General features: G+C 46.6%; 2 protein-coding genes across 5 annotated transcripts; one reads left to right on the top strand and one right to left on the bottom strand.

Moving 5' to 3' along the window:
* Positions 1-2,671: 2,671 nt before the first annotated feature.
* LOC128257275 (dynactin subunit 1) lies at positions 2,672-8,028 on the bottom strand. 4 transcript variants are annotated; one of them, XM_052988222.1, is made up of 4 exons: positions 7,850-8,028; positions 7,677-7,739; positions 6,181-7,613; positions 2,672-5,571 (listed from the first exon to the last, which is right to left on the bottom strand). In XM_052988222.1, the coding sequence occupies exons 3-4, from the start codon at positions 7,528-7,530 to the stop codon at positions 3,124-3,126; spliced, it is 3,798 nt and encodes a 1,265-aa protein (XP_052844182.1). In that variant the 5' UTR covers positions 7,531-7,613; positions 7,677-7,739; positions 7,850-8,028; the 3' UTR covers positions 2,672-3,123. The 4 variants fall into 4 exon arrangements, with proteins under 4 accessions (XP_052844182.1, XP_052844186.1, XP_052844183.1 ...); XM_052988226.1 differs by having other exon boundaries at positions 7,904-8,024; XM_052988223.1 differs by having other exon boundaries at positions 6,181-7,739.
* Positions 8,029-8,399: 371 nt separating this feature from the next.
* LOC128257541 (G patch domain-containing protein 1 homolog) lies at positions 8,400-11,516 on the top strand. Its single transcript, XM_052988592.1, is given in 4 exon segments — positions 8,400-8,560; positions 8,619-9,950; positions 9,953-10,012; positions 10,076-11,516. Coding segments are annotated over 4 exon segments (2,844 nt in total). The 5' UTR covers positions 8,400-8,502; the 3' UTR covers positions 11,470-11,516.
* Positions 11,517-11,728: the final 212 nt, after the last annotated feature.

The raw sequence follows: 11,728 nt of genomic DNA, 5'->3' as shown, positions 1-11,728 counted from the left end.
TGGTTTCGGTCTTGCTCTTGCTCTGCATTGTATCGCAGTTTTTTCTTTAATTATTTCTGTGTTTTTTGTTTTGTTTTGCTCTTATGGGAGGTTGATTAACTTTGCTGGCATGTTGGTGTCATTTTTTTCTAGTCAATCGAAATGGACAGAGAAATTCCCACTGGCCATGAAGTTCGTTACACTTGAAGGAGTTCAACAAATTACATAAAAACCTAAGAATCGAATTAAATTTAAGGCTACTTTAGAATACTTCAAACAACAAAAAAAACTTAATTGTAAATATTTTTTTTAATTTAAAAATATTCTATAAGAAAAATTTACGAAAGACTTAAAGAGTAAAATGTGTAAGCAGAAATAATAGCAATGAAAGAAATAGCAATGAATCAATTGTTTAATTGTATTAAATTGTAATTTGAATTTTTAAAATATGACTTTGAAAAGCTTATGATTTTGAAAGTGAAATATTAATGTATTCATATAGAGTTGATTTGATACTTTTCCCATTATTGACCGTAAGTGTTAACTAATTTACACTTAAAATGTGTTAAACATTTAAATCAAATATCAGCTTGCTTAAATAAATATATTTTCTTTTTAGGGTATACCATATACCGTTTTAACAACGATTTAGTGCACACATACATCAGGTTTTTAATATGTACAATAATTTTGTTGCTTTTAGCGCTCGGCATGAGTCAAAAGCAACAAGTTGGGGCATTACCGGGCGCTTTTCTGGTCAAAAGTTTTGGTCTCTGCGGCGACAAAAGAACTGGATGTGGAACTGTAGCTGGAGAAGAATAGTTACGTTACCAGATATGTGTGTCAGTGACAGTGGAACGCTGGTGACTTGGTGAAGGATCTGTCACTTTGGCGGTCAGTGCAACCAGAGCGAGCAGTCCGGCTTTATGCCGCCTGTTGCGTTCAGGCCCCCATCACGTGCACATTTTATTTGGGGCCCCAAAAGGTAAACAGCAAGCGTATTACCAAACCCAGTGGCAGGCCATAAACGAAAAGGCAGGCGAGCAAACTACCGCAAAAAGGTCAGAAACTGGCCGAGAGCTGGGCGTGAGAATGGCCTTTTGGCCCGCTGGGGTCCGGATTCCGGAACCAAGGCGACACACATCAGAAGCCGCTCCATAAAATGTACAGCAATCGGATCAGCAATGGGAGCTAATTTAAGTTGTTCAACGAAAAAACCAGCATTTTTCTGCTACCTTTTATGTTACCCGAACAGTTCTTTGAATATTAAAAAAAAAATAGAAAGCAAGGGTCAGAAATTTCAATTATGAAATATGCCAGAATTTAAAAAATATCACTTAAGAAGTTAATATGTTACTAGTTTATAAAAAAAAAAAAACCTGTCGAGCTAAAACTGTCCTATCGGTTGTAGGTCAGCAGATAATCGGATTGCTTATATCATAAAATCGAGGTTTCATCAAATCAGTATGTTTTTATTCGTTTTAGTTGGCTATTTCTTAAATACCCAAATAGGATATAACATATAAAACTCAGGGTTTTTCTGAAAGTTGTGGTCTAGTAAATTTCATAAACAAATCTTAAAGATACTAATGAAAAAGGTAAAAAATATTAAAAATAACAACATTAACATTAAAATCTTAGTTAAAAGAAATGAAACCACCTCCATTAGGAAGAGCTCAGCTTGAGAGGTCAAGCCACAGAATGGGGTCAAAAGAAGCAGCAATTTTTGGTCTGGTCAGCCAAAAGGGCAGTGGCGATGATGCCAAAGGAAAAACCCAGAAAATGAAAATTATTTTCAATTTACATTTCAAGCAGAAGGAGGCGGTTGAGTGGGGGTGGCAGCGGTAGAGGGAGCGGTAAAGCGGAGGGCTATTTTGGCCATCATGGTCTAATGTAATAGTTTCTTGCTATTGCAGCTGTTGTTGTCATTGCTTACACTGTTTTTGTGTTTTTTGTTGCTGCTGCTGCTGCTGCTGGCAGCAATTGTTGTTGCTGCAACCGAGCGGCATTGAAGCATATTGCCTTTTGTTGTTGTTGCCATTTGTTTTTTTTTGTTGGGCAAGCGAACGGAAACGAGAGAGAGCGGGTCAAAGAGATTGAGATAGGGAGTTAAGAGAGCGCGGCTCTCTTTCCGCTGGTGGATTGCAAGTGGAATCCATTTGGATCGCATGTTTGTTTATGGTTCTTCGCCCGGCTTAAACGTCTTCCACTTGGATCTAGAAAATTTAACTGAGCTTGATTAAATTGTGATTAAACTAAATTAGGGAAATTAACTTGAATGATGTGAAATGAGAACCTCAAAGGGAGAGAGTTTTAAATATTTAAAGTGATGGAAAATATGGAAAATTTACTTGATATTAGAAAAATTATATTACTAAGTTTGAATTCAGTTATGTAATTTTGTACATTTCTTTTAGCTCTTATTTAAAGTATATTTTATAACGGTATAATTAATAATAAAAACTATATATTTTTTTTTAATTTTGATGGTTTTTGTTTATCCCTTAAACTTTATTTAAAGCAAAAAATGTTGATACTTTTTCCTGTTGTGTTACTCTAATACAACAAATTAAGATATATAATATCAAATAAATTATTTGATATATTTTAAAATATTTGTTTTACATCCAGTGACTTTTGGATAAATTCAATTAAACTATCCTGCCCTTTACCTAGCTCCATTAAAAGTCGCTTTTGTTTTAAGTTATACAACATCAGCAAAATATATTTACTTCATATATATGTATATTATGTACTTATTATTCTCGTGTATGCAAATTAGATTTGTTTCTCTGGTTTAGTTGTGTCTTTCACATAGTTTATCCCCTGCCACAGACTTCATAGATAATACCGGTATTAGTTCGCTTGAGTTTAGTTACAGAACAGGCTTTTTTGGAGTTAAACACAAAATTAGAAGTATTACAATATATAATCTTTATACAAAAAACATAAATTAAGTGTATAATTATAATTTCTCAGTTGCTCTATGTTTATGTTTAGCTAACATGTTTGGGTCTCATCACAGGAGCAGGGAGTCTTGAGGAGTTGTGTTTTCTGGGAAGCAGCTTGTGCAAGGGAAGATTGTCCCCGATCCAAATCATATTCTATTCTATTCAGATTGCCCCTGGCCCTGATACATCCCCCTCAGATCTGGAGCACACGCTTCACATCGACGGTGGGAAAGGAGGCGAACTGTCCGTGAGCCGCGCGATGTGGCTTCCGCTGCAGATACTCCGCCAGGATGTCGGAGGCCAGCTGGGAGGCCTTCGAGCTGATCTCGCCCTTCAGTGGCACTGGCTGGTGGCGCCTTTGCATGGCCACCGTATCGATGCGTGTTCCCGCATTCACCGAATCCTGGGAGCGCACCTGCAGCAGGGACAGCACCCAGGCGTGCTTCATCCTGGTCAGCTCCGACTCCAGGGCGGTGATACGCTGATCCTGAGGCTGTGGCACATGCAGGGGCTCAAACTGCGACAGCTTGGCGCGCATATCCTGAGCCTGCAGACGCAGTCGCTCATGGCGCTCCTGGTTGAAGGCGTTCTTGAGCAGCTCTACCTCCTCGGCCACCACAGGGGCAGTGCCCGCTGGCGCCGAGTAGCAGACATTGGTGATGCCTGGAGCACTGGACGTGGAGCCGGCGACCGAAATGTTGTGCGGGGAGTGGGAATCTGAGCCGGACGGAGCCTTGCCCGTGGTCGAATTTAGCTTCAACTTGTCGCGCAGGTCGCTCTTCTCGCTCTCCAGCGCATCGATGTCGTTTTGCAGGTGGTCCATCGTCTCCTCGAACTCCTTCTCCTTGAGCTGCAGCTGCTGGCGCGTCTCCTCGTACTGCTGCTTCCACTTGTCCACCGCGTGCTCGTATTCGTTCTGCAGCACGCTCAGCTTCTTCTCGGCCAGATCCTTGCGGATCTGCATTTCGCTCAGCTCGTTCTGCTTCATCTTGGCGGCCAGCTTCAGTTGTTTGACGTCCGCCTCGCGATTCTCCAGTGTGGCGGCCAGCACATTCTTCTGCTCCAGCTGTTTCTTGATCAGCTGCGCCCGCTGAGTGATGGGCGTGCTGTGTGCCCCCGATTTCTGTTGACCACCGGCGCTGTTGGCCGCCGAAATGATCTCGTACTCCTTGTCCAACAAATGCTGGGCAATGTGCTGCAGATCGGAATTGGCTTGGGCCAGCAAGGCCTTGAAATTGTGTGTTGGTCCGCGGTCATCCTGTTCGTAGATGCGCTCGCAGGATGCGGAGAGAAGGGCCCAGTATTTCTCCTGGGGCAGCGTGTGCTCCGCAGCATTGTCGCTCTCGATGGTGGCGACAATGGCGGCCAGGGATTGCTTGGTGGCCTGGTGCATTGCCGACATGATGCGACTGATGTTCTGCGCCAGGGCACGCATCGCCTCCACCTTGTGCTGCGACAGACCACTCTTGATCACGTGCTGGTCGCTCGGCAGACGGCGCTTGATCAACTTAACCTGTTGCCGCACACTCTCCATGTTTTCGTTCAGGAACTGAATCAACAGCACCGAATCGCTGGTGGCACCCGCCTCCTGGATAATCGCCTTGGCGATGGCCGTATCGCTGAGAATGCTCTCACAAGCTGCTCCCAACGAAGCCACACAGTCACGAATCATTTGGATCTCGTTGAGGAGTTGCTCGCCCGCCAACAAGACAGAGTTCATGGCATTAAAGAAGGCCACACATTTCTCAATATTATCCGTGGTGCTGTTCTCGTCCAGCTGGTTGGACTTCAGCAGTTCTATGATGCCATCCACAATCTTTTCTTGGGCCACCATTTCGGGCAGTGAGCTTCCGGCTCGCAGGAGGGTATCCGGTTGGCAGCTATTGAGTCCGTAGAGGATCTGGTGCAGGGCACACTGCAGACTGTGGACGTAGTGCAGCAGGCGGCACTTGAAGGCATACTGCTGGACGGCATGACCCTGGGTCACCGCCTCCCTGGTGATCGCCTCTACGGGTGGGAAACGTTCCCGCGTCTGCGAAACCACAATGCCGCACTTGAAGACAATGCGTGAAATGAGCAGCACCACCAGGATGGAGTCATGATCGCCGCCGCGACTCATGAACGATTCCGGCATGAAAGCGGTCAACATCTGGACATGCTCGTTGGCCTGACTGAGCTCGATCTGGCGCAATTGAACGTCGATGGCCCGTGTGTAGGCCTTCGACTCGGCGAACATCTGCTTGTAATCGATAGTTTCGGTGGCCAGTTTCAAACTGGGGTCCTGCAGCGATTCCTTCTCATTGCTGGAATTACGATCCCGCAAATCGGTGAGTTGGTCGTTCAGCTTTTGCACCAATTCCCTGAACTTTGTGATGGTCTGATCGCGATCGTAGATGGTCTCGATGGCTGCATCTCGTTCGCGAAGTACCTCCTTCTTAGCTCCGTTGGCCAGGTCCAATTCCTCGCGCAGATCCAGCTCCAGCTCGTGGTTGCTCTCCACCAGCTGTTCGTGTACCTCCTCCAGAGCCTCCAGTTGGGCGATCTCCTCCTCGAGCAGCTTCACCTTGTCTTCTAGCTCCATTTTCTTCTCGGCCAGTTGTTCCACCATTTCTTCGGCTCCCAGTGCAGCATCGACTTGTTCCTGGCACAAAATAACCATATTACTTTTTGCTCGTTTTAAGTTAATTCAAATGCGAAACGGTTAGGGAAAATGTTTAAAAATTTTGTCTGGCGAAATGTTCACAATATACACAATTTACCTCCTTGGACACCGTTAATTATTAAGTTTAAGGCAGGCCGGCAAAAAGAAAGGCAATGAAAAAGTTTATCTTTAGATTGACCTTGGTCAAAATATATTACACATGTAAACAGAAGATATCGCGTAAAATAAACTTGAATTTTCACCTATCAAAGTAATCTATTCTTTCATCCTTAATGCTTTTAATTCGTTAAAAAGAATCTTACAGCTTTTCATTTAAATGCAATTATCTAGTGCATTTACGAAAGGAAAAAAGCATTAAGTATAGAATTATTTCAATTAAAACATTGGAATTCTAAAAGTTGACTTTTAACCGATATCTTCTTTATAAAAAACAGCGAAAACTGGCGAAAAGCAGCAAAGCAAAGAAAGCGAAACTGAGGCAAGCCAATTTGCGTGCGGAATTTTAAACGGAGTGTCAAGTGTGTGAAAACCAATTGATGGCGGGCAGTGAGAAGGGCATAAATGGAGTACTAATCCTAGGATGTTCACCTGCAAGTCGGCCACTGTGGCCTCCAGTTCATCGATCTTTGAGCTCAGCTTCTCCTTAGTGCGCTCCAATTCGGCGACCTCGGAGCGCTTCATCTCCAACTCCTTGCTCAGCTTCTGGATGTCGTGTTTGTCATGGGCAGAGAGATCCCTCAGACGCACTAGCGTTTCCTTCAGCCGGATATTCTGCTGCTCCAGCTGCTTAAATTCGTAGGTGGAGAGTCCGGGTGAATCGCCATCGCCTGAGATACTGCCAATGGCAGACTCTGCCTTATTTTGCATCTCTGAGCGCAATAGCTCCAGATCAACTTGCAGCTCTTCAATACGCTCCTTGGAGGACTCCAGCTCCAGCTGCAGTGTGTCGGCCTTTTCCTCGGCCATTTCCTTGTCCAGGGTGATCATCTCCACGTTGTCCGACAGATCAGCCATTTCCTGGGCATGCTGCTCCTTGGCCTCCACCGCATCTTTGGCCTCCTGCTTGGCGCGTTGCAGTTCCTTTTGCAGCGAAGCCTGTGCGGCCATGATCTTGGTGCGAAACTCTTGCAGCTGCTCGAACTGAATCTTCATCTTGTCGAACTCTCGAAGTCTCTCCTTGTCCTCGTTTCTTCGCTGCTTCAGGGTTTCCAGCTTCTCGGTGAGATCGGCCATCTGGGCCTGCAGTTCAGCGCTTGTTTTTTGCGCCTCCAAGAGGGCAGTCTTGTCCTCAGAGCCAGTGTTAAGGGGCATGGTGAAGGAAGGCGAACGCAGTGGCTGCGAGGGCGTAAACTGCGGCTTGAGAATCTCTAGAAAGCCCGTCTCCACGAATGAGGCCCGCTTGGAGGAGGCATGCGAACCGGCTCCGTTGCCACCGGCTGCTGCAGCTGCTCCCTCAGCCAACGAAGCGCTTGAGGCTTCCTTATCCTTGCTATTTTGCGGGACCAGCGATTTCCGGGGACCAATGCTACTGCTGGAGCCAGTGCGTTCACTCAGAGATGCGGTTAACTGGGTGCGAGAACCCAACAACGATTGGCGGCTGGAGGAGAGCGAGGTGCGAGAGCTGCTCAGCCGCGCCTTTGTGGGTTGGGCAGCCGTGGGAACGGTCCCGCTGACGTCCTCGATGCTGCGCCTGCTGCCAGGAGCCGCCTCCAGCAGACGCAGCTGCGTGGGACGCACGAACATGCCGCAATTCTCATCGCACTGGAAGTACTGCTGCCCCTTGATGGAGCCGCTGTTCTTGCCCTTCGGCTCGTCCAGCACGACGCCCACCCACTTGCCGACGGCGAAGCTGGTCATGCCCACGTAGGCCACCGTGCCGAGCAGATCCTTGCCGGTCAGCTCGACGCGGGCGCCCACTTTCAGGTTCTTCTCGGACATCTCGCTCTCGATGTGTGTGCGCGTGTGTGTGTGCTGCTTGTGTGTGACCAGGAGGATGTGGTTTTGACTGATGGTTATGAATGCTGTTCGATGGGGGTGGAGCTGTAGTTAGCGAGTCACTGATCCTGGAAGCCAATACCACTTACTGCGCTGCACTTGCTCTGCTTTGGCCAACAGTCACGTCTCAGCTAGCAAAAAATGGCCGTCGGCTTGCAGGGAGAAAACAGAAAATGTTGACATCATTAGTCACCCATACAGACAGCACAGGTAGTTTCAGTTAGCTCTGCCTGTCTTAAAGAGCCAAACTTGATGGGCCTACCTGCTTTTCCAATCGGGCAGGTGTTCCTTTCTTTGTCTTCACCGCCAGGCTTACCATTTGCGCTGTATTTCTGTTGCAGGCAGCTTTAAATTGGAACGAAATCGTTTTCCTAAAATATTTGCAATGTTTTCAGTGTGACCGTGTGAAGTAACTAGAGATGACAAAATTCATGTGTAGTGATTGTGAAAAATATTGTGACATATAGAAGTGACAGATTATTTATTCAAAAATAAAATAGGATGTCACCTTCACCATTCTTAGGTCAAATATGTTTTCACTTTGAAAAAATACGAGAAATAAAATATATATAGGATATATGCAAAACTTTTTTTTTACAGCTTTAATAATAACTAATGTACAAAAGCAAATGCTCTTTACAAAAAATATTTCGTTAAAGTAACAGTCACAACACTTTTTTAAGCTGCGACTACTAGGTGGGCAATGCAAAACAGCTGCTAGATTGTAATTTATTAATTTATTATTCACTATATATGTTTTGTTACCCATATCAAAGTAGCAGTCACTGTATATCGTTAAATTGTGACCGTTAAGTGGGCAGCCCGATCAGCTGTTTTATTATTTTTCGGGGGTGTACACACTGGCGCCCAGGCCAAACAAATTGTTTTGCAAATATATGGAATTTTAGGTTTAAAATGGACGAGGAAGAGCATCTACATCGCTTTGGAACTCCTTTGCAGCCATTAGATAAGGGTAAGTATGGACGGCAATAAAACGCAGCACTAACAACCTCTCCATACCCCATAAACAGATGTTGTGCCGGCAAAAAAGCCTGTGAGCATCGAAGACCAAGTTGTAAAGGACGAAAATGGAAAGCGGAGGTTCCATGGCGCCTTCACCGGCGGCTTCAGTGCTGGCTTCTGGAACACCGTGGGCTCCCTGGAGGGCTGGACGCCGCAGACCTTCAAGAGCTCGCGGGCGGAGAAGGCAACTCCGCGGGTGCAGCTGAAACCGGAGGACTTTATGGACAACGAGGATCTGGGCGAGTTTGGCATTGCTCCCCAGGGAATTCGGACGCGCGATGAGTTCGCCAAGGAGGATGAGCAGGAGCAACGGTCCGGGCAACGGCGCCGTAAGCTGATGCAGCCAGAGTTGGGAGTGGGACCCATACCAGGTGTTCCAGTGCTGGAGCAACTCCTGCGACCGGTGCGCGACAAAGTGGCTGTTCGGATACTCAAGAGCATGGGCTGGAAACCAGGCCAAGGAGTTGGTCCACGACAAACGCGCAAGGAGAAGCGCCAGGCCACTGCAAGAAACACAAGGGAGCAGTATCTGCTGGACCACTACGGCGTCGAGGAATTACCAGCCCAAAAAGAGACCAATGGAGAAGATAGCAATGCTGAGGACGAGGACGACGAAGATATTACCTTTGCGCCGGACGACTATGAGCCCATCTTTTACGCGCCCAAGGAGAATCGCTTTGGCATGAGCTACTCCGGCCTCAGCCGTGATCCCGTCCTATCGAAGTCCGCCTCTAGCACTGCCAAGCCCATGCAGCACATCAATCTCTTTGGCCAGCTGGAGGAGCAGGCTAAAAGCAAGCAACTCTCCATTCGTGGTCAGGCCTTTGGAGTGGGAGCTTTCGAGGAGGAGGACGAGGACATCTACGCCCGCGATGATATGACCCGCTACGACTTCTCGCTGGCAGACAAGAAACCCAAGCAAAAGAAGCAGCAACATGTCCAGCAGCGCCACGTCATCGATGGCTTTAGTGAGGACAAATCGGGGGCAGCTCTTCAGAAGCCCTATGCCATTGACTTGCCCAGAGACTTCCAGGCCAGGAACTGGCTACAGCGAAGGTCTCGATTTGCTCCAATGGACAAGGAACGAGCCAAAAAACTTGAGACAGCCACGGAGTATAAGCGTTCGGGTCTGGGCAGGCACGATCTCAATCCCGACCAGCGGGCGCAGCTTCTGGGAGAACAGAAACAAGAGGAAACGCCAGTGGAGGAACAGCCCAAGCGGAATCCCTTCAAGGATCGTGGTAAATCATTGCTAGAACGCATCAATGCCCGGACTGAGGGATTCACTAAGGGTGGGGTAATCACTGAAAGTGGCGAGGAGCAGCGAACTGAACTGACTAAAAGGTAAAGGAGTCAAATGCAGCTATACAAGAGAAAGCTGCCCTGAAGACCAAGGATTTGGGTATGCAAAGTTGTAATTACTCTGTGTTAAACATAATTAAAATCGTTTTCTTTTTTTTTTTAGCTCCCTCAACTTCATCTTCTGGCGCCTTCAAACCATTCCTGGCCGATGAAGCCAAACAGTTGCGCTATGAAAAATTTGTGGACTCAAAGCTAACAAATGACACAGAGATTACCGAACTGCTGGCCAGCATGCAGCCAGTCACACTGTCTCTGTGGGATCGGGAAATGGAGAAAAAGGAGTTCATCCAGGCAGCAAAGATCTATCGCCCGTTGGTTGGCCTTATGAACGACAGATTCATTTCGGAAGGCAATGTCGAGGCGGAAAAGGTCAAGGAGCAGGAAAAGACGCCTGAGGAGCGAAAAATAGTAATGGAGCGAACGAAGAGCATGTGGAAGCCCACGTCACTGCTCTGCAAAAGGTACAACATTGCTGAACCCTTTGGTGGTGCCATGCTGGAACCAGAAAAGGAACTCAAGACCAAGCCGAAGATTTCGGTTTTCGATTACCTGGAAACGTCTATAAACACAAAAGCAAACTTTCAGACACCCTCTATTATACCCAAGCACATAGAAAAGCCTAAACCGAAGGTAGTGGAACCCCCAGCTCTTCCTGCTCCATCTCCTCCGGTAGCTAATGAGCCAGAGAAACCGCCTACGAAAGAAGAGCCTTCCAAGTTTACATTTGTGCCCAAAACTCCGTTGGAGCAGGCGGTGGATGAATCCCGCGACAAACCCATTTCAGAGAAGGTTGACCTATTCAAGAGCATCTTCGATGACAGCGACGAGGAGGAGACTGTTGAGGAACCACCAGAGAACCCAGCTCAGGACAAATTGGCTGCCCTGCAAGAGGCTTTAGGCTTGCCCTCCGCGTCGACATCTTCAGCAGCAGCACATAATGTCCTGAGGAACACTTCGCCTCCCAGAGGAATCTTTGCAGCCTTGTTCAAACCAACAGAGGAGCCAGCACCCAAGGAGCCAGCTCCACCCAAGTTCGCTCCCATCGAGGGGAATAAGTTAAAAATTTCGTACAAATCACGAGAGGAACGACTGAGAAACGATAAGGAATTAGCCATGGCTGAGGTGCCGCCCGAGGATATCTACGGACCAAAATTGCCAGGAGCGTTTCCCCAGAAACCTGCAGCATCAGAGGATCGGGCAGAGGCCAGCATCGATGCCAAACTACAGCAGCTTTGGCAGCAGCATGCTCCCAAAAAGCGGAAAGCTGAAAAATGGGTGGAAAAGAAGAGCATATCGAGCAGCGAGGACAGTGATAATAGTTCCAGCGATGATTCTTCATTCTCCGATTCCTCTGGTGGCAAGGCCAAGAAATCCAAGAAGTCACACAAGAGCTCCAGCTCGAAAAAGTCCAAGAAATCAAAATTGAAATCCAAGAAAAAGTCCAAAAAGAGCGACAGATCCAAACACAAGAGCAAAAAGAAGAAGAGCAAACACTGATTGTAAATATTTAATAAACAGACTTTTGGCTTTCACTCTTTCTTAAATCAATTGGATCACTTAATGGTAGATTAAACATTGGGATCGGGCAACCCTTTTCGAATAAATTAAAGTACATGATCGGAAAAACGTGAGCAGATGCAAATCAAGGATTTAAATGATCTGGTAACATTAGCTTCATTTTGAAATACATGAAATTTGAATACTAGCACAGTTGATATTTTTAATTCTTGGTTTTTGAGAACTTTTTTTGCTTAAG

The sequence above is a fragment of the Drosophila gunungcola genome (genome assembly GCF_025200985.1).
Source record: "Drosophila gunungcola strain Sukarami chromosome 3L unlocalized genomic scaffold, Dgunungcola_SK_2 000002F, whole genome shotgun sequence".
NCBI lineage: Eukaryota > Metazoa > Arthropoda > Insecta > Diptera > Drosophilidae > Drosophila > Drosophila gunungcola.
The sequence above is the reverse complement of the archived record's forward strand: the minus strand, read 5'-3'. Positions and strand labels throughout refer to the sequence as shown.

Coding starts and splice junctions, on each gene's coding strand:
- LOC128257275 (XM_052988223.1), bottom strand. CDS start 7,530: ATGTCCGAGAAGAACCTGAAAGTGGGCGCCCGCGTCGAGCTGACCGGC. Junction 5,572..6,180: donor CCACAGTGGCCGACTTGCAG/GTGAACATCCTA, acceptor ATTTTGTGCCAG/GAACAAGTCGATGCTGCACT.